This window comes from Phyllosticta citriasiana (assembly GCF_038021145.1).
Source record: "Phyllosticta citriasiana strain CBS 120426 chromosome Unknown IWZ02scaffold_10, whole genome shotgun sequence".
In the NCBI taxonomy this organism is placed as follows: Eukaryota; Fungi; Ascomycota; class Dothideomycetes; order Botryosphaeriales; family Phyllostictaceae; genus Phyllosticta; species Phyllosticta citriasiana.
The window spans coordinates 184,982-208,891 of NW_027117287.1; the positions used below are offsets into that span (position 1 = coordinate 184,982).

The 23,910-nt window shown below is 55.9% G+C and overlaps 8 protein-coding genes across 8 annotated transcripts; 6 read left to right on the plus strand and 2 right to left on the minus strand.

Moving 5' to 3' along the window:
- Nucleotides 1–837: 837 nt before the first annotated feature.
- Nucleotides 838–1,598, plus strand: IWZ02DRAFT_456770 (uncharacterized protein). The gene has a single exon (XM_066767893.1). The coding sequence runs from the start codon at nucleotides 998–1,000 to the stop codon at nucleotides 1,451–1,453; it is 456 nt and encodes a 151-aa protein (XP_066620629.1). The 5' UTR covers nucleotides 838–997; the 3' UTR covers nucleotides 1,454–1,598.
- IWZ02DRAFT_456771 (acyl-CoA dehydrogenase/oxidase) lies at nucleotides 1,599–3,773 on the plus strand. Its single transcript, XM_066767894.1, has one exon. The coding sequence runs from the start codon at nucleotides 2,045–2,047 to the stop codon at nucleotides 3,386–3,388; it is 1,344 nt and encodes a 447-aa protein (XP_066620630.1). The 5' UTR covers nucleotides 1,599–2,044; the 3' UTR covers nucleotides 3,389–3,773.
- Nucleotides 3,774–5,951, plus strand: IWZ02DRAFT_456772 (aspartyl aminopeptidase). The gene is made up of 2 exons (XM_066767895.1): nucleotides 3,774–4,681; nucleotides 4,838–5,951. The coding sequence occupies exons 1-2, from the start codon at nucleotides 3,934–3,936 to the stop codon at nucleotides 5,809–5,811; spliced, it is 1,722 nt and encodes a 573-aa protein (XP_066620631.1). The 5' UTR covers nucleotides 3,774–3,933; the 3' UTR covers nucleotides 5,812–5,951.
- A 170-nt stretch (nucleotides 5,952–6,121) lies between these two features.
- On the plus strand, nucleotides 6,122–7,711 carry IWZ02DRAFT_492266 (uncharacterized protein; the record flags this gene model as incomplete). Its single annotated transcript, XM_066769833.1, has 3 exons — nucleotides 6,122–6,206; nucleotides 6,291–7,054; nucleotides 7,151–7,711. 3 exons carry the CDS (start codon nucleotides 6,122–6,124, stop codon nucleotides 7,709–7,711), a joined length of 1,410 nt encoding a protein of 469 aa, XP_066620632.1.
- A 1,019-nt stretch (nucleotides 7,712–8,730) lies between these two features.
- Nucleotides 8,731–10,582, minus strand: IWZ02DRAFT_456775 (seryl-tRNA synthetase). Its single transcript, XM_066767896.1, has 5 exons — nucleotides 10,353–10,582; nucleotides 10,128–10,301; nucleotides 9,835–10,068; nucleotides 9,147–9,790; nucleotides 8,731–9,090 (listed from the first exon to the last, which is right to left on the minus strand). The coding sequence occupies exons 1-5, from the start codon at nucleotides 10,483–10,485 to the stop codon at nucleotides 8,842–8,844; spliced, it is 1,434 nt and encodes a 477-aa protein (XP_066620633.1). The 5' UTR covers nucleotides 10,486–10,582; the 3' UTR covers nucleotides 8,731–8,841.
- A 655-nt stretch (nucleotides 10,583–11,237) lies between these two features.
- On the minus strand, nucleotides 11,238–12,989 carry IWZ02DRAFT_492268 (transcription factor Opi1-domain-containing protein; the record flags this gene model as incomplete). The annotated part of the gene is made up of 2 exons (XM_066769834.1): nucleotides 11,238–12,499; nucleotides 12,548–12,989. The coding sequence occupies 2 exons, from the start codon at nucleotides 12,987–12,989 to the stop codon at nucleotides 11,238–11,240; spliced, it is 1,704 nt and encodes a 567-aa protein (XP_066620634.1).
- Nucleotides 12,990–14,317: 1,328 nt separating this feature from the next.
- IWZ02DRAFT_34317 (ABC-2 type transporter-domain-containing protein) lies at nucleotides 14,318–19,363 on the plus strand. The gene is made up of 2 exons (XM_066764217.1): nucleotides 14,318–15,174; nucleotides 15,252–19,363. Exons 1-2 carry the CDS (start codon nucleotides 14,716–14,718, stop codon nucleotides 19,263–19,265), a joined length of 4,473 nt encoding a protein of 1,490 aa, XP_066620635.1. The 5' UTR covers nucleotides 14,318–14,715; the 3' UTR covers nucleotides 19,266–19,363.
- Nucleotides 19,364–20,978: 1,615 nt separating this feature from the next.
- Nucleotides 20,979–22,378, plus strand: IWZ02DRAFT_505550 (uncharacterized protein; the record flags this gene model as incomplete). Its single annotated transcript, XM_066770386.1, has 1 exon — nucleotides 20,979–22,378. A coding segment is annotated over one exon (1,248 nt), but the record flags the coding sequence as incomplete, so codon positions are not given.
- Nucleotides 22,379–23,910: the final 1,532 nt, after the last annotated feature.

A 23,910-nucleotide genomic window follows, 5' to 3' on the forward strand; every position in this document is an offset into this window, starting at 1 on the left:
ATAGCCAGATGTGTTGTAATGGGTCGTATCTCGCGGCTTGCGGCGCGAAAGACGAAAGGAAAAAAAAAAAAAAAAAAAAAAAGCCAAAGTCTTCTTTCTTCCTCTGACTCTCCTCGCCGCGTTGTATTCAACGCCAACGGCATAAAACGCCCCTACAAGGCTCATTTCTGGCTCAAAATCAGTGGCCTGAAGCGAAACAAAAAGGCCAGTGATTTCGGCCGCTGCTCCACACGCCGCCATCGACGTCGGGCCAGCCAAAGCGATTGAAGCACTGAGTCACCAACCTACCTGCCTCCACGGCCAACCTTTCCTCAAGCTCTCCGTCGGACTGAGAGTCCCCGACCGACCGACCAGCCTTGTGTAGTAGGCCGTGGCTCAGCTTGTACCCAGCCCTGCCCCACCCCGCAGACAGAAGTTGCCAAGTGCAGCAACCGTTGCGCCGTTGCGCCGTTGCGAGTCGGTTCACCTCGACACCCCTTTTGGGGCGATCCATTCGCATTCGCAGCACCGACAACCCAAGTCTCGGCTGTGGGGGCCGAAGCGACTCGTTCGGGCGACGAGAAGAAAGGATCGCCAGCGCGTTTGGGTTTATGGGTGATGGGCAATGGGGCTGAAGGAGCGGAGCAGGGGCGGGGGGGGGGGGCAAGGGGGCCGGATTGGGGGTTGCGGTGCTTGGCTGTGGCCCCCAAAAAAGTGCCAGAGAGGACGGACTGTGGGGGGAAAAGGTCCTCGATCGGCAGGGCCGATGCCGTTTTGGGGCCATTCGCAGAGTCGTGGGCATGGAGAGAAGAAGGTATATATTGAGGGTTGGAGGCGCGTTGCTGGTTGTTCTGCAGTCAAGCCTCAGTCTCCTCTTTCTCTTGCGATATAGAGAATACCGAACTCACCTCCAACCATACCAAACAATTCTTCTCAAGTCGACTTGTTCTCTGGATCATTTCTACACCCCCTGACGACAAATTCCTCTCGAAAAACCAACACCACAACCAACATCGCCATGATCGCTCCTCGCGCCCTCGCCCTCCTCACCGCGGCCCTCTCCACGACCGTCGCCGCCGTCGGCTCCGCCAACGTCGTCAACAACTGCGCCTTCGCCCTCACCGCGACCATGCATGAAACGGAAACGTCGCAGATACTACAGGGCCAATTCAGCATCCCGTCGGGCGGGTCGCAATCGGCGGGCGAGCACAGCACCAACGGCTGGCGCATCAACATGTGGAAGGACGACAGCCCGGGGGTGAGGTTGGGCTACGAGACGCGCCTCCAGGGCAACACGGTGTTTTACGATGTCTACGAGGACGGTGGAAGCCCCGTTGGCGATGCGTTTGCCATGACGAGCACGGATGGTGCGTGCCATGGTATTCAGGGTGGTCAGGGCAACTTTGATCCCGTGATGCCGGACACGTATACTTGTACGTCGGATGCGTCGTTTACGTTGACGCTGTGCCCGTAGGGTGTGGTGGAGGGGGACTTGATGGGGGATGAAAAGAAATTCGTGTAAATTTACTCACTGCTTCCTCCACTTTGAGGAGGTTCCGCACCTAATGTTAGCAACATTATCAATTCTGCCTTGATGGACGATACTGAAGAACCGATGAAGAAGTCTTGAAATCATCAGCCATTCGACGCTGTAGCCAACAAGTACCTTCCTTCTACTATTCGCAAGCGTCCGCACCAAGCTGAAGCCTCCGGTCACTGCAAATCGCTAGCCAATCTCGCAGAACACAAAATTGACCAGCCAAGCGACTTTTGGACCGATCAAAGAATATTAGTACAGATAGAACATCTGTGGGGTATCAGTAAGGTTGAGCCTCAACCGAGGCCAAACACACTCATTACCTGTTTGGAACAGCAAAGTGGAGTGCGGGGCGGCGGGGTCTCACGGCCGCTGCCGGCCTGCTGTGCGTTACATCCGAGGCAGCGTCTTGTCTTGCCCCAGAAAACGGTTCCAATAAATTGCACTCAGTCTGTGCTAAGGAATTACTCGCCAGTCGCTTTCGTTTCCTTCGTCCAGGTCAATTGTTTATTCTCAACCCGCAACAACATGACCCCAAAGTCAGATGCATCGCTGAGCAAGGAGAAAGGGGACGTGGAACCAACCCGCGCACCTCATGGACCATGGGCGGAACCCGCCTTTCACAGCCTCTCGTCACCTTACTACAAGCCGTCTCACTACCGCCTGCAGGCAGCTCTTCGAAACTACATTGACAAAAATGTCTTGCCTCATGCTCTAGACTGGGAAGCTGCCGGTGCGGCGCCGCGCGAAGCAGCGCTTGCCTGGGCACGCAGCGGCATTGCCTACAGTGACGTGCCGACGGCATACAGGCCCGCATGGGTAGGCAACCCGGCGGGCATCCCGTGGGAAGAGCTGGACGCATTCCACTATCTGATCATGGTGGACGAGGGGTCCCGGATCGAGGGGGGCGTGGGGACGAGTCTCGAGGGCGCAAGCGTCATTGCCGCACCGCCAATCATCCACTGGGGCAGTGAGGAGCAAAAGAGGAAGTGGCTACCTGGGTTGTTTGACTGGACCACGTCGTTTGCGCTTGGCGTTACGGAACCAAGGGGCGGCAGCGATGTTGCGGCGTTGACGACGACGGCTGAGAAAGTGAAAACGGAGGATGGAAAAGAGTGGTATGTCGTCAATGGCGTCAAAAAGTGGATAACGGGGTTCCCATGGGCGACGCACATGACGACGGCGGTGCGGACCGGGCCGCCAGGGTCTGGGGCAAATGGCATCTCTGTGCTGGTGATTCCAACGAACAGCCAGGGGCTCACATGGCATCGCATTGAGAACAGTGGGCAAAAGGCCGGAGGAGCGAGTTGGGTTGAGCTGGAGGATGTTCGAGTTCCTGCCGAGAATCTCATCGGACGAGAGAATGATGGTCTCAAAATGATCCTGACAAACTTCAACCGCGAAAGGTTCACCATGGCCGTGGGAATGAACCGCAAGGCGCGGACGTGTTTGGCTCACGCGTTCGCGTACGCCTGTCGCCGGGAGACGTTCGGAAAGCCGTTGATTGAGAATCAAATCATCCGGCACAAGATTGCCACAATGGCCCGCGAGATTGAGGCGCATTGGGCCTGGCTGGAGCAGATTGCATACCACGTGCAAGGATCCGAGAAGAAGTGGCAAGATGCCAACATTGCAGGAAGGATTGCGTTGATCAAGGTGCAAGGTGGCAGGTTGGTGGAAATGGCGAATAGGGAGGCCCAGCAGATTTTTGGTGGTGCCGGGTACCAGAGAAGCGGTGTCGGCGCGACTGTCGAGCAAATTTCGAGGGACTTGAGAATGCTGGTTGTCGGGGGAGGAAGTGAAGAGATTCTCGAGGATCTGGGTGTGAGGCAGGAAACTGCTCTAGCAACGAGAAAAGGGTGGAAGCTCTGAGTGGCAAAATGAAGGGGGTGTGACGCCAGAAAAGGGTCGAGCTACACAGGTACAAAGTGACATGAAAGCCAAGATGGAAAAGGAAGAACAAACTTCTTTTCCTCGGGCTTGATGATTCATTTTTGCCGAATATGGAAGGTCATGTCAAGAAACATGTGCCGTGAGTTTTGCTCATCGCTGGTGTTGTGGCCGTTGGAAGCGCCGTGGCATCCACAACCTCGGAGAACGTGGTCAAGGATTCGGAGACGCAGAGAGTCGATGTTGACGCTGTTGACCTGGAATGGTTCGGGGGAGATGATGGGTTGACAAGAGGTCGAGGTGGTCGGACGGGTGGACCAGGGAGGGAGCTTGAAGCTAAATCCGCCAGATGCACCGTGCACACAACCACGTGCAGCTCCCCCAGCAACTCCAGGCACCATCTCATCGCCCAAAGACGCCCATTCTACTCTCCATTCTCTCTCCCTCTCGTCACCCTCTCCTCCAGTTCAGGTACCTGGCGGCTTTAGAACATCCACACCGACAGACCCCCGGCCAAATCTGACACCATGACGAAGAACCACCCCACGCTCCGCAAGACCCAGTCCTCCGCCTCGATGCATCCGCCTTATCAGAGGTTCAGCTGGCATCCAGACATGACCCATCGCGAGCAACGCGCCTGGCCGAGACTTTTTCCAGAGCCTCTCGAGCACGAAACTCTCTACAGGGACTCGCCATTCCTTGCTCCTGTTCCCGAAGCGAAGCCGCCAGCGGTGCCTCCCAAGGTCCCCCAGACGCCTATCCCCGAACTCCATCAGGCACCGATCAAGCCAGAACCTTCCAGTACGAGCTCCGAAAAGACCAAGACAGTCAAGCCAGAGGAGTACACGCAGCCTTTTTGCGACTTTCTCACGCAAAACCCCACCGTCTTCCACGCCGTCGATGCAGTGGCGAAAGACCTCGAGGCCGCCGGCTTCAAGAAGTTGTCGGAGCGCGATATTTGGAAGCTGAACAAGGGCGGCCTGTACTATGTCGAACGCAACGGATCTTCGCTCATCGCTTTTGCTGTTGGGCCTGACTACGAGCCGGGCAACGGCGCGGCCATCCTCGCCGGTCACATTGACGCTTTGTGTGCCAGGCTCAAGCCAGTCCCACAGCTTAGAACAAAATCTGGATACGTCCAGCTTGGCGTTGCGCCCTATGCGGGTGCGCTGAACAGTACGTGGTGGGACAGGGACTTGGGTGTTGGGGGAAGAGTGTTGGTCAAGGAGGACTCGGGCAAGATTGTCACCAAGCTGGTGAAGCTGGACTGGCCAAGTAAGTTGCCACTATCCGATTTAAGCGCCATAGCACATGCAACTGCATTTTTATGGTTGGGGGAAAGCGACCCGTCCGAGGAGCTGAACACTACCTGACCGTTCTTTGTGTTGAACATGTCTGGACCAAAGGCTAGGAGAATGCTGACAGTTGCAGTTGCTCGTATTCCCACACTTGCTCCTCATTTCGGCGCCGCAGCACAGGGACCATTCAACAAGGAGACGCAGATGGTGCCCATCATAGGGCTCGACAATAGCGATCTTTACGGAGAAAAGAGCGTAGAGGACTCTGAACCTTATTTCCGCCCCGGAAGATCTTTTGTTGCAACGCAGCCACCAAAGCTTGTCCAGGCCATTTCGAGACAGCTAGGAATTGAGTCAACCAGCATCGTCAACTGGGAGCTGGAACTTTTTGACACGCAGCCTGCTCAAGTGGGCGGTATTGAAAAGGAATTCATCTTTGCTCCCCGTGTCGATGACAAGCTGTGTTCGTGGGCCGCCATCCAGGCTCTCCTGAACAGCGTCAAGCCCGAAACCTCGCAGGCAACCAGAAGCTCCTCGGGAATCAAGATGGTCGGTCTCTTTGACGACGAAGAGATTGGCAGTCTTCTCCGTCAGGGTGCTCGATCCAACTTCCTACCAGCTACCATTGACCGCATCATCGACTCCTTTGCTGGATTCCCGACGCCTTCGCTCCTCTCGCAAACTTTTGCCAACTCATTCCTCGTCTCCAGCGATGTCATTCACGCCGTCAACCCCAACTTCCTCAACGCCTACCTCGACCATCACTCGCCACGCCTCAATGTTGGTCTCGTCCTTTCAGCCGATTCCAACGGTCACATGACGACCGACTCGGTTTCGACGGCCCTCATGCAGCGAATCGCCGAGGAAAGCAAGCAGGAGTTGCAAGTCTTCCAGATTCGCAACGACAGTCGTAGCGGCGGCACCGTCGGACCCATGCTTAGTGCTGCCACTGGCATCAGAGCCATTGATGCTGGTATTCCGCAGCTGAGCATGCACAGTATCCGCGCGACTACGGGGAGCTTGGACCCAGGACTCGGTGTCGCAATCTTCCAGGGTTTCCTGGACCACTACGAGAGAGTCGACTTGGAGTTCAGGGAGACTGTTTAGGTGGCGGGAATTGAGGGGCAGGCGGAGGTTTTGTATTTGTAGATTCGCAGGTGACGGCTATTTTGGATAGGATCGTAGGGATCTTCTAGGAACATGACGCGCAATGAGCACTTTCAATAGCTATTTTGATTCTCGACCGCCTTGGTAACGTGATAGCTGGCTCCTGTCTCCGCTGGTGTTGAAGCCTGAGGCACAGGGCCGGAAAAACTGCGGCAACTTTTTGCGGACTACGGGCCTCGACGCGGCGGTCGTGAACTGACGACAGCTTCCCGTCTGAAAATTGTCCATTGACAACCCGCAGATCCTCGACATGAGGATACCAGCAAGACTTGGCCGCGTGGCCTTGTCACCATGCATTCGGCGAACATTTAGCAGTACCGCTGTTCGCCCAGCCAGTATGCCAGCCGCAATCCATCCATCAATCCGACTCGTGAAGCAACCTAAGTCTTGTGAACACGGCTAACGATGACGGCCACCAGCAATTCCCCAATTCGTCCCGTCTTCAAGTCCAGAACTGGACTCCCAGTTCGAATCCGTGCGCGATCGCATCATCATCCCCAAGCACCTGACGCCGCGACAACTGAAAATCGTCTACAACGAGAAAAATAGGCACCTATTCAATGACCCGGAAAATCCCGTCGAGGCACACATTGGCGGCACCACGGTGCAACTGCAGCCGCTCGACCACACCGAGAGACTGGATACCTGGTTGAGGGTCAAGAGCATAGTGAGCCAGGCACGGACGCCGGACGACTGGGTCAACGTGGAGCAGCTGCTCGGGTCCATGGTCAAGGCGGGCATCAAGCTGCGGGACTACCAAAGGGAAATGCTGGTGCGCAAGGCGTTTTTCCAGGGCCACCGGGAGGCGGTGATGCGCATGCTGGAGCGCGCCGACGAGACGGGCCTGCGCATCGAGCAGGAACGAGCGTTGACGTTTCTGCTGTGGGGCTTTCGCGAAATCGCCGTCAGCGGCCGCTGGTCGAGAAATTCCATCGAGCGCGCCTTCACCGGCACCCGTCAGGTCGCTGATCTCCTCGAGAAGCCGGAACACGGCGGCGGCAAGCGCACTGCCCGGCCGGGAGACCTGCGCACGCTGCCGCTCACCATAGCCGCGCCCCTCGAGCTGCTGGCCGTCGCGCTCGTCCTGTATCCGCGCAGTCCCTTTCATCAGACGAAGGCGCTGGAAGAGGTGCGCCAGGGCGCTGAGCGCTTGCTGAACAATATGAAAATCTACAAGTCGCCGGTGCGTTGACTTACTCACCTCCTCCTGCACCTCGTCCTCCCGTCCTGGCTAGGTATGCAGGTAGCTGAAGTAACTAACAAACCGACCACGACACAGATCTCCGGCGTCGAGCCCCAGTCCGTACTAGGCGCAAAGTGGCACGAAGGCCGCTTCGAGCATCTCATGCTCGCCAAAGCGCGCCTCTTCCACGCCGTGCCTGTCCGCCACGCTCTTGCCCTTGCACAGCGCCTGCTCGGCCCTTCCGATCAGATGCCGCAGCCGGCCTACGCGGCACAGGTTCTCGCCAAGTGCGACAAGGTGATTGCCGAAAGCGTGGACAAGATCAGGCAGAACCTCCGGCCGGGCCAGAGCCTTGAGGCGAATCCGGCTGTGCGTGGGGTGCGCGCGTGCGATTGGGTTGATGAGGTCTTGGAGGAGAAGAAGAAGAGGGAGGAGAGGGAGAGGCATGAGAGATGGTTGAAGAAGGAGGAGGAGAAATTGAAGAGAGAGAAGGAGAGGTTGGCGAAGAAGAAGAAGGAGTGGGGATGGGGCAGGGACGTCGAAGTGGAAGAGGATGTGGGACGGGAGACGGAGGAGGAAGAGAAGAAGGAGGAGGAGGTGGTGGTGGAGGAGGAGGAAGAGCAGGAGAAGAAGCAGGAAGAAGAGAAGCAGCAATAGCATCGCGAACGGGACTGGAAGAGAACCAACCGGGCAATCAGCAGTGCCGCGCCAGCTGCGTCATGGGAATAGGGTAGAGAGAGAACCAGACAGACAGACGGGCAGCTCCAGAGACGCGCACGCACGCACGCCAGCCAGCACTCGCCGCGCGGAGCAGAGCAAAACGCATTTCATTCGCCCACTCACATTGGCAGAACAAAAACGGACGGAGCGGAGCGGAGCGGAGCGGAACGGCGCGCAGTAAACCCACCTAAATTAAATGTACAGTACAGTACTACTTCAAGAAGAGAAGAAGAAGCGAAGCATTCGAAGCAACTAACTCATCAAACACCCATGGACACCCACCCTCTTATACCCACCCATCTACAAACCTACCCACTTACCTCCTCGTCGGACAAGCAGATTGATTCGAGTGAGGTGAGCGAGCGAGCGATGCTTTTTGTGTCATCGATCCTTCATGAGAATCGTGAGATTACTGCGCTAGCATCGGATTGCTACGTACATGTTCCTATGTATGTATGTATGTATGTATGTATGTATGTATGTATGTATGTATGATTAATTGATTAACGAGGTGTAAGGAGGCAGGCAGGCAGGTGGGTAGATGATTAGTTAGATTGTAAGCGGGAGGTGCGATGGATTTGATTGAAGGGGAAGCAGGATGCGTAGGTAGGTAGGTAGGTAGGTACAAGCAACCACGACGCTGCCGCCGCGGCTTTTTCTGCAGGAGAGGGAAGAAGACAAAATCCTCGCCTCTCGTGACTCTAGAGCCGTAATGAGGTAGGGCGGCGGGCGCTGGTGCCTGTCACCAAAACATCATAGACCGTTTGATTAGAACATGTAAGTGAGAGAGTATGAGAGGAAGAAGGGAACTGGGGAGGAAATAGTATGGTTCAAAGCATTGGTTCGTTCGTTAGTTGGTTCGTTCATGCATTCATCTACCTACTTTCTCAAGTACCAGCCTGCAACATGCATGCGTAGTGACCCCTTGCACCTCATCCATCTTGTCAATCCATCCATCCATCCATCCATCCATCCATCCAGCGCCGTGTTCCCAACTTTTCCACTTCTCTTTCCCCTTCCTTCTTTTATCCCCCTCCCCACCCATCTTCTATCCGGTCCCAACCAATCTAAACCTTCAAATCCTTAAGCTTATCCGCCGCCTCGCCCGGCGCCGCAACCTTGGGCTTGGGGCCAGCCGCCTTGCCCGCCGCCTTGGCCGACGTCGTGTCCTTGGGCAGCTCGCGGACAAAGGGCAGGAACTCGGGCTGCCCGGGGATGTACTTGCGCAGGACTTCGGGAACCGTGAAGCCGTCGGGGGTCTGGTAGTTTTCGAGGATGCAGCAAAGGCAGCGCTCGGTGGCGGCGAGGGTCGAGTTCTGTTTTGTTCCCGAGTTAGTAAACATGGAGATGGGTAGAGATCGGGAAGACGTACCAATGCGTGCACGTATTCCTTGCGCGCCGCCGTCTGCTTCTTGGTGCCGAAGCGGATCTCGAGCTCGCGCGTCTGGTAGTCGAGGCAATTGGAGCACGAGACGAGCTCCTTGTACTCTCCCTGGAAGGGGAACCAGGCCTCGAGGTCGTACTTCTTGGACGCGGCGTTGTTGAGCGCGCCCGACACAATGGCCACGACGTGGTACGGCAGCTTGAGAGTCTGGTAAAACTCCTCGGCCGTCGCCATCATGCTCTCAAATGCCTCCCACGACGCGTCCGGCTTAGTGATGAGGAACTGCTCAATCTTCTCGAATTGGTGTACGCGGAAGATGCCCCATGCGTCGCGGCCGTGCGAGCCGGCTTCTTTTCTGAAGCACGTCGAGTAGCCGGCGTACTTGATGGGGAGCTCCGAGGGCTGGAGCCACTCTTCCGAGTGCAGGGCGGACAGAGGCTGCTCCGAGGTGGCAATCAGGTACTTGTCAGTGTCCCTGTTGTTCTCGTCTTCCGTGACCTTGTACAGTTCCTCGTCAAACTGCTCGAGTTGTGCCGTCTTAGCCATTTGATCGCGGAGCATCATGAAGGGGGGAGCGTTGGGCTGGTAGCCCTTGTTGTACAGGAATTCGAGACCGTAGTTTATGAGGGCCACTGTAAAGGTTAGATATGCCCCAAGACCATGGGTGGAGACGTACGGTTCAAAAACAAACCCATGCCAGTCAAGCAGTAGCCGCGGTGGCCGACAACCTTGACACCGCGGTCCGGGTCATAACCACCGAGGCGATAGAGCACCTCGTGGTGAGAGAGGCAGTCCTTCTTCTCCACCGTCACACCCTCGGGCGTCCATGACCGTAACTTTTCGTTGTTCTCCTCGTCCATGCTAACGGGCACCGAGGGGTGGACATAGTTGCCGACAGTCTTGACCTCGGCTGCGCGCAGTTAGCCCACCAGTCGCATTGGCCGGTCATGCAGGCATATTTGCACGCACCAAGAAGCGCCTTTTCCTTTTCCGCGGCCAGGTCTTCCTGCGCCTTCTTCTTGTTGGTCAGTTCCTCCTTGAGCTTGAGCAGGTCGTCGGCATTCTCCTTGGCCTTTTTCTTTTGGCCAATCTCCTTTTGCGTCTGGTTGATTTGGGAGCTAATCTGCGTCGCCTCGTACTTGGCTATTGTTCAGGTCAGCTTGAATTGGCGCGACGGTGGAGCTCAAGACGCACTTTTCCTGTGGTCTTCCCACATGGCAATGATCTCGTCCACCACCTCGACCGAGGCGCCGCGCTTGCGCTGCGACTCCCTGATCTTCTCAGGGTTGCCGCCGCGCTCGGTGATGAAGTCTTGAATGTCGAGCATTTTGAGGAGTCGTAGGGCGGAGAGGAGAGGGAGGAGAGGTTGTGGTGAGGGCAAGAGGAATGTTTACAGGGCTGCCCCGCTATCTGGCCAGTCACTACCTACAGAGGTGGGAATCATTTCGACACCTGAGTCATGGGCGGTGAGCAGTGTCCGGGCCGGCGAAACACCACGCCGGACACGGTCGCATTCATGTTGCCGTCCGCCGGGCTTTTGCTCGAACATGACGTTGCACTATTTCTCAAACCAAGACCACATGCCAGTCAAGCAGCAACAATTGCCTCCATTCATCAAAATCAACACCTCGCCGCCTGTTAACCAATCCCACAAGCAAAGCACCGCTCGTCCATCCAGTCCACGTGTAGAGGCTCCATGTTGAGCCAGGCTCTGGTCATTACTGTGTACTCAAGAACCAAAAGGGAATCAATCGACCGGAAACAGCAAAAGAAAACAACCCCAAAACCTGGTTCAAATCATCCGCAAAGTGAGCTCCAAAGAAATGTAGCCGTGACGCCCAACAGTCTGAAAATGGACAACTCGCTCAAACCCCATGCAACTAGTGGAAAATGCAAATGACAGACGACCAGACACCAGAAAATATGAACCACAAGAAGTCGGAAACCCCCCCATAAGAATGAGAACTTTTCCGGTTGGAAATCTCGCCGTAACGACAGTCCAATGAAAATCGACCAGTCCGGAACCAGGCATAGCGAAAAGACAAAACAAGTCGTAAGCGACAGGTGGGCTTGTCGCACCTAGTTCTGCGGCGGCATCATCGGGGGCAGAGCCACCCCATTTGCAGCTTTTTCGTCGTGCGGCGCACTTCCATCCTCCTCTTTCCTCTTCTTGCCAAAGGTATCGAGCCACTGCTCGGCGCTCTGAATCGTGCTCGAAACCACCATGCTGACCTGTTCCATCATGTCGAGGCCTTCCTTGGCGTACGCGAGCATCCTGTTTGCGCGTCTCACTTCGGCGCCGGCACCATTGTAAGCGTGACCATCCTCGGCGTACGCAGTGGCCCTCCAGCGGCCGGGTACGGAGAGGAGTTGGTCGCGGACAAAGTTGCTCGCGTTTTCGGGGAGTGCGCCTCCGGCGTAGGTCGAAACCATTTCGACGACGCTCTTGACAGTTTTCCAAATATCTTCGCATAGCGTCTTGATCTTGTCGGCCAGGCGTCGGCTCTGTTCCTCGCGCTGTCGCTCCTCGAAGTCGCGCATAAGCTGGCGCGAGCCGACACCTTTTTCATCCCTCGTCTGCTCTGGCGCGGTGGACGAGTTAGTCGTCTTGTCATAATCCTCGAGCACCATCTTCAGGGCGCGCATGACCTTTGCCAAGTGATTCGACGCGTTGCTCATCATCCCAAGACAGAATTTGAGGCTCCGGAGCGATGTCTCAGACAGCGCGGCGCCAAGTCCAGAAGTAGTAATCATCATCCTTGTCGACCAGTGAGGTTGCCGGTGGCTCTCGGATTGCGACTTTTCGTGGCCTTGTGCCATGAGAAGCTGTCCTTCGCCGTTGGTTGCTCTCTCTTCGTAGGCCGGTGAGCGGTTAGAGTCGTAGGGGGGTAGAGAATCCTCGCTCCGGGCGAAGGAAATGTCCGAATCACCTCGCGTCCGAGCAGCCCTTACTGGGGGCGTTTGCAGTCCCTTTTCAATGTCCATCATGTCGGTGTCTGTGCGCCGTCTCTTGTGGCCGTGGAAGTCTTGCTCGCCGTTGGGCTGGCGGTCTCCCAGGTAACGGCGAAGGCTTCTCTCGACTCCAGTGCGACGGCCGACCGACCCCACGGTGTTTGCGACATTGCGCTCTAGGAAATCGGCGCTGTACTGGACGAAGCGAGGCGAGTACGCCTTGGTAGAAGAGTATGCGTTCAATGAGCCGTTGATGGTCCCGCCAATCCACGGGTGGCTCGAAGTCAGCAACGACAGCAGTGGCTCTTGGCGATTTTCTGCTTCGTGCGAGAAGCCATTGGCTTGAGGTGGAAGGGTGTTGCTGCGACCCGAGGGCGACATGGCATAATCTACGGCAATTAGCTTGGGAGGTCGGTGGGAGCTCGTATTTTCCATACCTGGGTTACCGAGCCCTACTATGGCTTCGGCAGCCAGAAGCTCCTTGGAGTTGAGTGCGCCGGGTTGCGTAGCATTGTTTTGGTGGTCGTCGATACTGACCATGCTCTCCGTGTCCATGGGACTGCCAATTTCAAGATCGGCAGCAGGGCGAGGCGCGGCCGTGGGCACGCGGGGAAAGGAGAGACCGTGCAGGCTTGTGCTTTGCCATTGTTGCGATTCGGCAGACGAGGGCGAAAACAGATTGGCGCGGTAGTTGTCCGAGGTGTTGGAAATGTTGCGCGAGTGGGTTGAAGCGGGCAGACCGAGCGATTTGAGGTCGGGCAGATGGACGCCGTTTGACACAGGGGTGGATTGCGGGTCCCGGGTGGGAACAGAGGGCAGATGCAGTGTATCCGGGTCGCTGTGGGCGTAGGCCGGTGGCCGTTCCTGGCCCAGCTCCATCGCCCACTGATGCTGGGTTGCCGATGGGGAGGACGATGCGAGGGGGAGTGTTTGTCGCAGTGCGGTGGCGAGGGAGCGATGGGGGAGTTGTCGTAGTGGTGGTGGTGAAGAAGGTAATGGCAATGGCAATGGCGATGGCAATGGCGATGGCGATGGCGATGGCGACGGGGAGGAGATGAGGGGAGAGAGAGAGAGAGAGAGAGAGGCTTGGGCTTCGTTCTGGGCGACGGGCATCACATGCTTAGCGCGGCATGTGAGATGAGAGAAGGTCCCGTCGACTTTTGCCGACGACAGCCCACTCAGATGAGCTGGAGGCCGCTCCTCAGGTCGACTTCATCAGCTTCGTCTGCCCTGCCAACTACCTGACCCACCCTGCCCTCGCCAATCATGCCAAACACCTCAGTCCGCATGTGAAGCCTCTCTACAACAAAGGTCGCATCTTCGACGGCGCTCGCTCGACAGCGCATCCGTGGCACGCGCTAATCGCCATCAGGTGCCCGCATAGTGCACATTAGCCCGGCCAACACAATCTTAGCTGCGCTCTTGCGGTCAAGGCATATGGCCGAAGGAGCAAACGACTGTAAGCCCGCGGCGTTGCAACTCCAAACTCGAGGCTAAACAATGAAGCGCCAAGTCTTTGTCTCCCGCATTGGTTGGTTCACCATGCGATTTTGCGAAATGTGGATCGGATTTACCCACCGGGCTCCACCTTTTTTCTCTCGCCTGTCGGTGACGCAAAGCAGATGTCCTCGAAAGTCGAGAGAAGTGAGGACTACCCGTACCAGAGTAGACGACCCCTTGGCGTAGGTGATGGCACGTGTGTCGAGACGGAGCAATCCCTCGCCACTCCAATTCGTCTCCAGGCCCATCCATCCCGGAAACGAGAGCTTGACCTGCATGCGGAAAATACACCCACACCGGTGAGTGTTTGATATATCAGCGATGCCGTTGCGCAATAGGCAATACGAGGGCGCATCTCAACAATGTCGGCAACTACTGTCTCATCCGCCCCCGAACGGCAAAAGGGGGTCCTTATCGGCGTGTCACAGCATGGCCAAGAGCAGTTGATGGGCCAATGGAATGTGTGTGTGTGTGGTCCGGCTTGATTCATCGGGCGAGAGTAACTGATAAAACTTCCGGAGATCAGCCTCGCGGCTCTTCTCTCTCTAGGTTATTCGGTTTGTTCGCCCAAACGACCTGACACCGACTTCTTCTTCTCCTCCCCCGTGCTCGGCAACAGTCGACCGTCCGCCACTTGTCTGCTCTGTTTTGCTTGACCAAGCTTTTTGCTTAGCTATGCTGAGTTATTGAAGCTTAACCTCTGCGCCGGTTGCGGAGGCGACATGGATTTCTTTTTCCCGGGACCATCTCCAACATCGGCCCATTTGCCAGCTGGTCGTGTCCATGCACTTTTCTAGAATCCTTGCCCCATGTGTCCAACCCTCACGGCGTTAAGCCCCATTTTTACCTCCAATCTCCAGGACCTTCCATGTATCACACACCATGCAGGGAGTCTTCATAGTGCATATTTGCCGTGCCCCTCCCTAAGAGTCCCTGCTCTCGTCTCTCTCTTTTCTTTCCCGACCTTCTCTTATTTGACGCCCCGACGGCGTGTGGTGTCGCCCCCCTTGCCTCGTTGTCAAGTCAAAGTTTTTCCACTCCCAAAAGGCCGTGCGTGAGGGAGCCTAACCTGACGGCCGGATCTGCAAACAAATCATTCGGCGTCATGGACGCTGAGAGGGAAATCCAGACCGCTACGGTCAACACTTCGACCGCCTTTTCCTCGACCGCGTTTGAAGGCAACAACACCACCATCACCGTCGAGCGCAATGTTGTAAACTCGGGTGCCTCTGAAAAGGGCAGCGACGATGGCAACACGATCAAGTCTGAGAGCTCCATCAACATCAATGATGGCGTTGACGTGGAGCGGGCCGAGGCCGCTTTCCGCACTCTCAGTCGTGAGTTCACCAAGATGAGCGAGAAGCGCGTCTCTGTTTCCCAAGATAAGAACACTTCAGATACGGAAAAGGGCACGGCTGCCGCTTCTGGTCCTTTCGACTTGGAGGCCGCGCTGAGAGGCCAAAAGTCCGCAGCTGAAGAGTCTGGCATCAAGGGGAAGCGCATCGGAGTCATTTGGGATAACCTCACGGTTAAGGGTATTGGTGGCGTCAAGACCTATGTCAAGGTAAGCTGCAACCCACGTGCTTGAACGTTTCCTAGACGACCCACTCGCAACACCATGACTGATCACTAGCGGGACAGACCTTCCCGCAAGCATTTGTCTCCTTTTTCAACGTCTACGAGACTGCCGTGAACCTTTTGGGACTTGGCAAAAAGGGGGTCGAGTTCAACATTCTCCAGGATTTCTACGGAGTCACCAAGCCTGGAGAAATGGTCCTCGTACTCGGCAGACCTGGATCCGGCTGCACCAGTTTCCTCAAGGTTATTGCAAATCAGCGTATTGGCTACACTGGCATCGACGGCGAGGTTCTCTATGGCCCCTTTGACGCAGACCACTTTGGAAAACGATACCGAGGAGAAGCCGTCTACAACCAGGAAGACGATGTCCACCATCCCACCCTCACAGTCGGCCAGACCCTCGACTTTGCGCTTGACTGCAAGGTCCCCGGCACCCGGCCTGGTGGCATCGGCAGGCACGAGTTCAAGGAAAAGGTCATTGACATGCTCTTGAAGATGTTCAACATTGAGCACACGAAGCGTACAAACGTCGGAAACGCCTTTGTCCGCGGAGTTTCAGGAGGCGAGAGGAAGCGTGTCTCTATTGCTGAAATGATGGTCACCAACGCGGCCATCTGCAGCTGGGACAACTCGACCCGTGGCCTCGACGCCTCCACCGCCCTGGATTACGCCAAGTCTCTTAGGATTCTGACCGACATCCACCAAGTGACGACTTTTGTTTCTCTCTATCAGGCATCGGAATCGATATACGAGCAGTTCGACAAGGTCATGGTCATTGACTCGGGACGCATGGCCTACTACGGACCCATCAAGGAGGCGCGTGGGTACTTTGAAGGCCTCGGTTACCTTGAGAAACCTCGCCAAACGACACCCGACTACCTGACTGGCTGCACTGATCCTTTCGAGCGCGGATACCAACCAGGAAGGAACGCAGACAACGTCCCCAGCAGCGGTGAGGCTCTTGCCGAGGCCTTCAACAAGTCCGACATCGCTGCTCGAAACAAGGCAGAGATGGCCGAATACCGAGAACAGATCAAGCACGAGAAGGAAGTCGTTGATGACTTTCAGACCGCCGTCGCCCAGGGCAAGAGACACGCATCCAAACGTTCCGTCTACACGATTCCGTTTTACCTCCAGGTTTGGGCTCTGATGAAGCGTCAGTTCCTGCTCAAGCTCCAGGACAGGTTCATGTTGACGGTCAGCTGGGTGACCTCGATCGTCGTCGCCATTGTTCTCGGTACCGTCTGGCTAGATATTCCCAGGACTGACTCGGGTGCTTTTACCCGCGGTGGTCTCTTATTCATTTCGCTCTTGTTCAACTCTTTCCAGGCCTTTTCGGAACTCGTCTCTACCATGTTGGGTCGACCAATCATCAACAAGCATCGAGCCTACACGTTCCATCGTCCCTCGGCGCTATGGATCGCCCAGATTGCCGTAGACACCGCTTTCGCCGCCGTCCAGATTCTCGTCTTTAGCATCATGGTGTACTTCATGTGCAACCTTGTCAGAGACGCGGGAGCTTTCTTTACCTTTGTGTTGCTCATCGTCACCGGATACCTATCTATGACGCTCTTCTTCCGGACCATGGGTTGCGTCTGTCCGGATTTCGACGTTGCCATTCGGGCGGCCGGAACGGTCATTACCTTTTTCGTTCTTTCGAGTGGTTACCTCATCCAGTGGCAGTCGATGCAAGTTTGGCTCAGATGGATCTACTACATCAACCCTCTAGGACTTGGGTTTGCGGGACTCATGGTAAATGAGTTTAAACGCATCTCTTTGACCTGCGGAGCGGACCTTATTCCCAGCGGTGGAGACTACAACGACATTAACCACCAAACTTGTACGCTCCAGGGTAGCACTTCCGGGTCAAGGATCGTCGACGGATCTTCGTACGTCGAGTCGGCCTTTACCTACAGCCCAGGAGATCTCTGGCGCAACTTTGGAATCATAATGGCACTCATCTTCGCTTTCTTGTGTGCCAACGCGACCCTCGGTGAGCTCGTCAAGTGGGGCGCCGGCGGCAAGACTGTTACCTTTTACGCCAAGGAGAATGCCGAGCGCAAGGAGCTCAACCAAAAGCTTCAGGAGAAGAAGGCGAACAAGGGCCACAACAACGCGCAAACCGAGGAGGGTCCGAGTCTCCTCATCGAGTCCAAGTCTGTTCTCACGTGGGAGGACCTCTGCTACGACGTTCCCCACCCCGCCGGCCATGGACAGCTCCGTCTGCTCAACAACATTTTCGGTTACGTCAAGCCTGGCCAACTCACAGCGCTGATGGGGGCGTCAGGAGCTGGAAAAACGACCTTGCTTGATGTTTTGGCCGCTCGCAAGAACATTGGTGTCATTACTGGAGACAAGCTGGTCGATGGAAAGCCCCCTGGCATTGCCTTCCAGCGCGGTACTGCCTATGCCGAACAGCTGGATGTCCACGAGCCCGCGCAGACTGTCCGTGAAGCGCTGCGATTCTCGGCCGACTTGCGCCAACCCTTTGACACTCCTCAGTCTGAAAAGTATGCCTACGTCGAAGAAGTCATTTCGCTCCTGGAAATGGAAGACATTGCGGACGCCATCATCGGCGAGGCAGACACTGGTCTTGCTGTTGAGCAGCGCAAGCGCGTCACCATTGGTGTAGAACTCGCAGCCAAGCCCGAGCTGCTGTTGTTCTTGGACGAGCCCACTAGCGGTCTCGACAGCCAAAGCGCCTGGAACATTGTTCGATTCCTGAAGAAGCTGGCAGCCGCCGGCCAGGCCATCTTGTGCACCATCCACCAGCCCGGTTCCTCTCTCTTTGAAAGCTTCGACCGTCTCCTGCTTCTCCAGCGCGGTGGCCAGTGTGTTTACTTTGGCGACATTGGTAAGGATGCTTCGACGCTCATCGAATACTTCCATGGCCGTGGAGCCGACTGCCCGCCCAACCTCAACCCTGCCGAGTGGATGCTGGATGCCATTGGAGCCGGTCAGACTCCTCGCATAGGTGACCGGGACTGGGCAGACATTTGGAAAGAGTCCGAGGAGTTTGCTCAGGTCAAGAGGGACATTGTTCGCATGAAGGAGGAGCGCATCGCCGAGGTCGGATCTGCGCGCGAGGTCCAGCAAAAGGAGTACGCCACGCCTCTATGGTATCAGATCAAGAGGGTCTCTGGCCGCGCCCAACTGTCCTTCTGGCGGACTCCCAACTACGGCTTCACTCGCTTCTACTCGCACGCCATGGTCGCCGTCTGCACCGGTCTCTTCTTCTTGCAGCTCGACGACTCGCGCGCCTCGCTGCAGTACCGCGTCTTCGTCATTTTCCAAGTCACGGTCCTGCCCGCCCTCATTCTCGCCCAGATTGAGCCCAAGTATGCCATCGCCCGCATGATTTCGTTCCGCGAGCAGTCGGCCAAGACGTACAAGACGCTGCCCTTTGGCATCTCGATGATCCTTGCCGAAATGCCGTACTCGATCCTCTGCGCCGTCAGCTTCTTCCTGCCGCTCTACTACATCCCAGGATTTCAATCAGCATCGTCGCGCGCCGGCTACCAATTCTTTATGGTGCTCATCACGGAAATCTTCTCCGTGACACTCGGCCAATTGATTGCGGCCGTGACGGCAACGCCCGTGTCGGCCGCGCTCTGTAACCCCTTCGTCATCATCATCTTTGCGCTCTTCTGCGGCGTGACGATCCCCAAGCCCCAGATCCCCGGCTTCTGGCGCGCGTGGCTGTACCAGCTCGACCCCTTCACGCGGCTCATCGGCGGCATGGTCGTGACGGAGCTGCACGAGCGCAAGGTCGAGTGCACGCCGTCGGAATTCAACAGCTTCGCGGCGCCACCGGGCCAGACGTGCGGCCAGTACATGGCTGACTTCTTCTCGGCTGGCGGTCCCGGGTACCTCCGCGCCAACGACACGAATACCTGCGAGTACTGCGCGTATGCTGTTGGCGACGAGTTTTACACGCCGCTCGGCTACGATTTCGCGACGCGCTGGCGCGATTTGGGTATTTTTACTGCATTTATTGGGAGCAATATTATTTTGCTGTTGCTTGCGGTAAGTTTTTTCTTGCTCTTTGCTCGTGTCGTTCGTGTGTGTAGATGCTAATGTCGGATGATGATAGGCCCGCTTCCTCAACTTCAACCGCCGCTAGTCTGTCTGTCTTGGTTGCGCAGACGTTGGTTGGCTGGCTGGTTGGCTGGCTGGCATTCCTGACGTCCCAGCCAATCTGCGCCGACTCACCTCCCTGGATGGCTGCCCTTGCGGCAGCACGCTCACATCGTCATTCAAGGGCCGATAAGATCAGCTGCGCAGTGACTGCACGCGGCCTACTCTCCCTCCCTCTGTCCCTCTTGACCTACACAAAGACTCCACACACCACCTTCCTTCCCTTCCTTCCCTTCCTTCCTCCTTCCTCCCTCCTCCTACCCCCTTTGCCCTTTCGACCCGAGCTGCTTGCTCCTTCGGCACACTGTTGCCATAAAAAAAACTCGGCGCATTTCGGATCATTGTCGTTTCTGTTTCTGCTTTTGCTTTTGTTTTTTGTTTTCTTACAGATATAGACGATGGATTCATAGTCAACAAGAGAAGAGAGAGAAGAGGGGAAAAAAAGAGAGATTGGGGTTGAGACTGCATTTTCACGTTTCGCGGCCCGGAGTAATTCACGGTTTGCTTTTTAAACGCACCAGATTGATCGGTTGATTGGTTGGTTGGTTGGTTGGTTGACGAGTATGGAGCGATGGATGGATGCACGGATTGATGGATGGGTAGATAGATGGTGTGTAAATAGATAGATGGATAGAGTGAGTAGGAAGTAGGAAGTAGCATTTAACAGACGAGTCAGTATTCAATAAATCGACAAGGAACGTTCGATTTGACATGAGAGTCTCAGTCTTAGATTTCCTCCCGTTACTGTTCCCGGCGGCGTCGTCGTGTAGAACAGCACAGCACAGGACGAGATATGATGTCCGCGTGTCACGTATATCTATCTACGTGTAATGTAGCTATCCTCCCTTTCCTTTCCTTGCCTTCCTTCCTTTCTATGTACCCCATCCAGAACCTGACTAGTATACCATTTACTGTGGAAATCAAACTAGTTACTCAATTTACAATCCATCCTCTCCTTTCATCCTTCCCGCAACAGCCTAATTACTCCTTCGTTCACTCACTCACGAAGCACTAAGGTAGTATTGTTCTCCGCAACACCATTACATCATCGATTCTCACGCTATCTCCGCAGATTCACTTACTTGCCAACTGCTGTTAGTATTGTTGCACAACTTTCCCCTGGTTTTCTAGGAGAAGGAGTATGAAGTTTCTCCATGCGGTGGTTTGGTTGGTTTGTGAAATGGAACTAGATCAGATGTGCTGTTGCACGACGTACTGTTTGGTGTGACTGGCTGGATTTGCGCCTGTAACGCTACTCCATAGCTACAATACGCAGTCCACCACACACCGACGTTCCTTTCTCCTCTTCTGCAAGCAAAATCTTCCTCGCACGCCTCTTCTGCGATTGGTCGCACTCTGACTGGTCTCTCTGTCGTTTCTTCCTCTTTTCTCCGCTGGTCGAGACGCGCGCTTTTGAAAGGGTCGATCTGATGTTCAGGGCGAGTGCGAAGTACTAATACATATGCGAGTTGTTGCTTTGCCGCCATCCAATCAATCGACCAGCATTGACGGGGCACAAAGACATGGCCATTGCACCAAGTAAGAAAGCAAGCAAGCAAGCAAGCAAGCAGGTCTTGCTGTCGTACCGACTCTCCACTACTGGCTGCCGGCTGCTGACGCGACGCTCCTACTCACTCTACTTGTCGTCGCTCGGTTCTCTGGCAGTGTCGACTGGTCAAGTTAGGTCTTCTGCTTTGCTGGATCGCTGGACCGCTCCTCTTTCTTGAAGCTGAAGTCTTCTCCTGCCACTACTTCTCGTCGCTTTCGCCCTGGCGGACGAGACGAGATAGCGCCGGCCGCTTCTCCCACACCAACATGCCAGCAACGACAGTGAGCGCAGCGGCAATAGCGACGCCTCAACACCTCAACATGTCGACCGTTGGGGCGGCATCGACGATGCGGACTGTGACGCTGAGCCTGCTCACGCATACACCGCTGCTCCCTTCATCATCACTCTTTCACCCAACAGAAGCGTTTCGCCTCCCTGCGGCACTGTCGACTCCTTCAATGCCCATCGCCGCGGCCACCGCAGCAGCGCCCGACCAAAAAGACTTCGACATGGGATCGCTCCCGTGGCCGCCGCTGTGGCTGACCATCTTCGCGTTCGCACTGACGCTCGTCGCGGCCGTCGTGGGCGTGGGCGCGTGGCTGATTAGTTCGCCGCCGCGCTACGACGAGTGCGTTTGCGAAGACGATTATGAAAGAAACGGAGACGAGGAAGAAGAAGTAAGAGAGGAAAGGGCGCAGTGGGAGAGAAAAGGCGAGGATGAGGAAGTGAGTGGAGAATTGGAAAGTGAAGATGGTTATGAGGATGAGGATGGTGCCGTCGAGTTGAAGAGACTGCTCCGCGACGCGCCGCGGCAGCAGAAGCAGCAGCTGGACGACAAGCAGCACACCAGCAACACAAACACCACTGCCGTCAACAAACGCAACTTTCAAAATCTGCGTCTCGACCTGACCGCCGCAGCTGGATTGGGCGTGGGGTCTTGGGGCCGCGGCGACGCCGGTTATGATTGCGTCGACGGCGACGATGTCTGGGAAACCAAGTGCCGCGATTATGGCGTTGATGGCCGCCACCACGGCGATGATGATGACGAGGACACGGCTTCGCTGTTCAGTTTGAGTCTGGCGTCTTGCTCTTCCCCATCAGCATCATCCGCGCACACTCGACTCAACGTCAACGGCACCACCTCAAGAAGCAGGAGAAGTGAAGCGTCGGTGTCGGCAAAGCCAGTTTTCAGTCAGCCGCTGCGCGGCTGGCGCAAGGCGGTAGATGATCGGGTCGGCGTGCTGGCATGCTGGATCGAGGCGTACGTTGCGGATGGAGGGAGGGAGAAGGATTTGCTGTGCAAAGTGACGCGGGAGGAGAGGGGGGAAGTGGTATACGGGTTTGAGTACTAGACAGGTACGCAGGGCGCTGGCGCTCGATTGATCATCTGCTTGCGCAGGAGATCGTGGGAAAGAGGAGATGAATGTTCTTACGCAATCAATAGCTGCCCATGCAGCGCAATCAAGTCACGCATTTCAGCCAAACCAATACTTGCCCTCGTGTCTCCGATTTTCTCTCCGAGATATGCTGTCCTCCGCATCGCAGGCATCGCGAAATCGGTTGAAGAATTGCACATCCTTTCAACGGGCGCGCATGCGTGCTGCCTTTCTCCGCCAGGGCACATACCTCAAGTATCGTGGAGCGGTAAGTAAATTGCGCGCGAACGGGCTGAGATTGGTTTTTGAAGGCGCGTCCGTCGAATCGTCTTCTCCTGTAGTGTGCGTTTTTTGCGCGGTTTGTGCGTGCGCTGTCCTGACTGTGGAGATGCAGGTCCTCGACGGAATCATGCTTCCAGCCGCTTGCATGCTCTTCTGATACAACGCATGGCCCGTGGGAGCATGGATATCGACATGTTGTGCAACATTATGCGCATACAACACTTTGTCGAGGATTAATCGATTCGCAGTGGCGAACGGCAGAACTGATTGAGATCCAGAGTTTTTGATTGTCCTTGTGGTGGTATTTGGAGCAGTCTTGGACGTCATGATCCCCAGTCGTAGCAGCTTGTCGATTGTTTTGTCGGTTTGGTGAAGTTGTGGCTGATGCACAAAGGAGAAGCTCATTTCCGCCTGGACATGAGATTTTTGCTGCTGGTTGGAAAATCCATCTTTGGCTAAGCCACTCGCATCTCATCTTACAGGATAGAGATGGATAAGTTCCAGCTGCGTGACAGGTGCTGTCCGAAGTTGGCTGGCCCGTCCTGCGTCCCGTGGTCCTAATTTGGCCGGTCTGCCGAAATTTCTTGCCATTTTGACGACGAGTCCAGCTCGGATCGATAATCGCGCAGAGATGCTGGTTATGTGTAGAGCACTAAGCGGTGGTGGTTGCGGAGAGTTCAGGGTGGAGAGTGGAGCGCGTCGAGGGCATGTCCAAGGCGAGCCACGGGTGATTGGTCAGCGAAGCGAGACGACCTCAACTCTTGCACTCCATCCACACTCTCTGCTGCAGCTGAACGCGTACCTGGCAGCATGCCGTCGCCATCCTTGCAGCAAAGGCTTCATTTCCACAGCGCTTGTGGGCGGCCTGCTTAGCGGCTCTACTCTGCCACCTGATCCGACTGCAGGTGGCCTGTCTGCGGCGGATTGCCATGGCTTTACCTTCTGTCGACAGCACCATCCACAGGCCAAGATGACATCGAGGCCACCGTCGACGGATCCTTGCCGAACTGCTCCATGAGCCTCTTCACCTGCGCCCCAATAACTGCAATCTATTTTCGTCCTCCCATGGCGGCGGCCCCGTCGCACCCTCTTCCGTCAGCTGATCGCTATTCTGTAGCAGTCATGCTGTCAGATTCTTGTCTGGTTTTTTTGGGCCATTGCAGCCGCCACAGCCGCTGTTGACCAGCCTCAAACTGCTTATCCCAACATACCGCCTTGTTGCCTCGTCCAGGTGCGGCTTGATGATGATCGGAAAATACTCCAGCGACCTCGACTGCTGCTCTGGATCATGAGTTTGGCATCTGACGACTCAAACCCCTCATGACATATCTGTGGCTGAGCGACCACCGCCTGCTATGATTAGCAGATCCACTCCAAA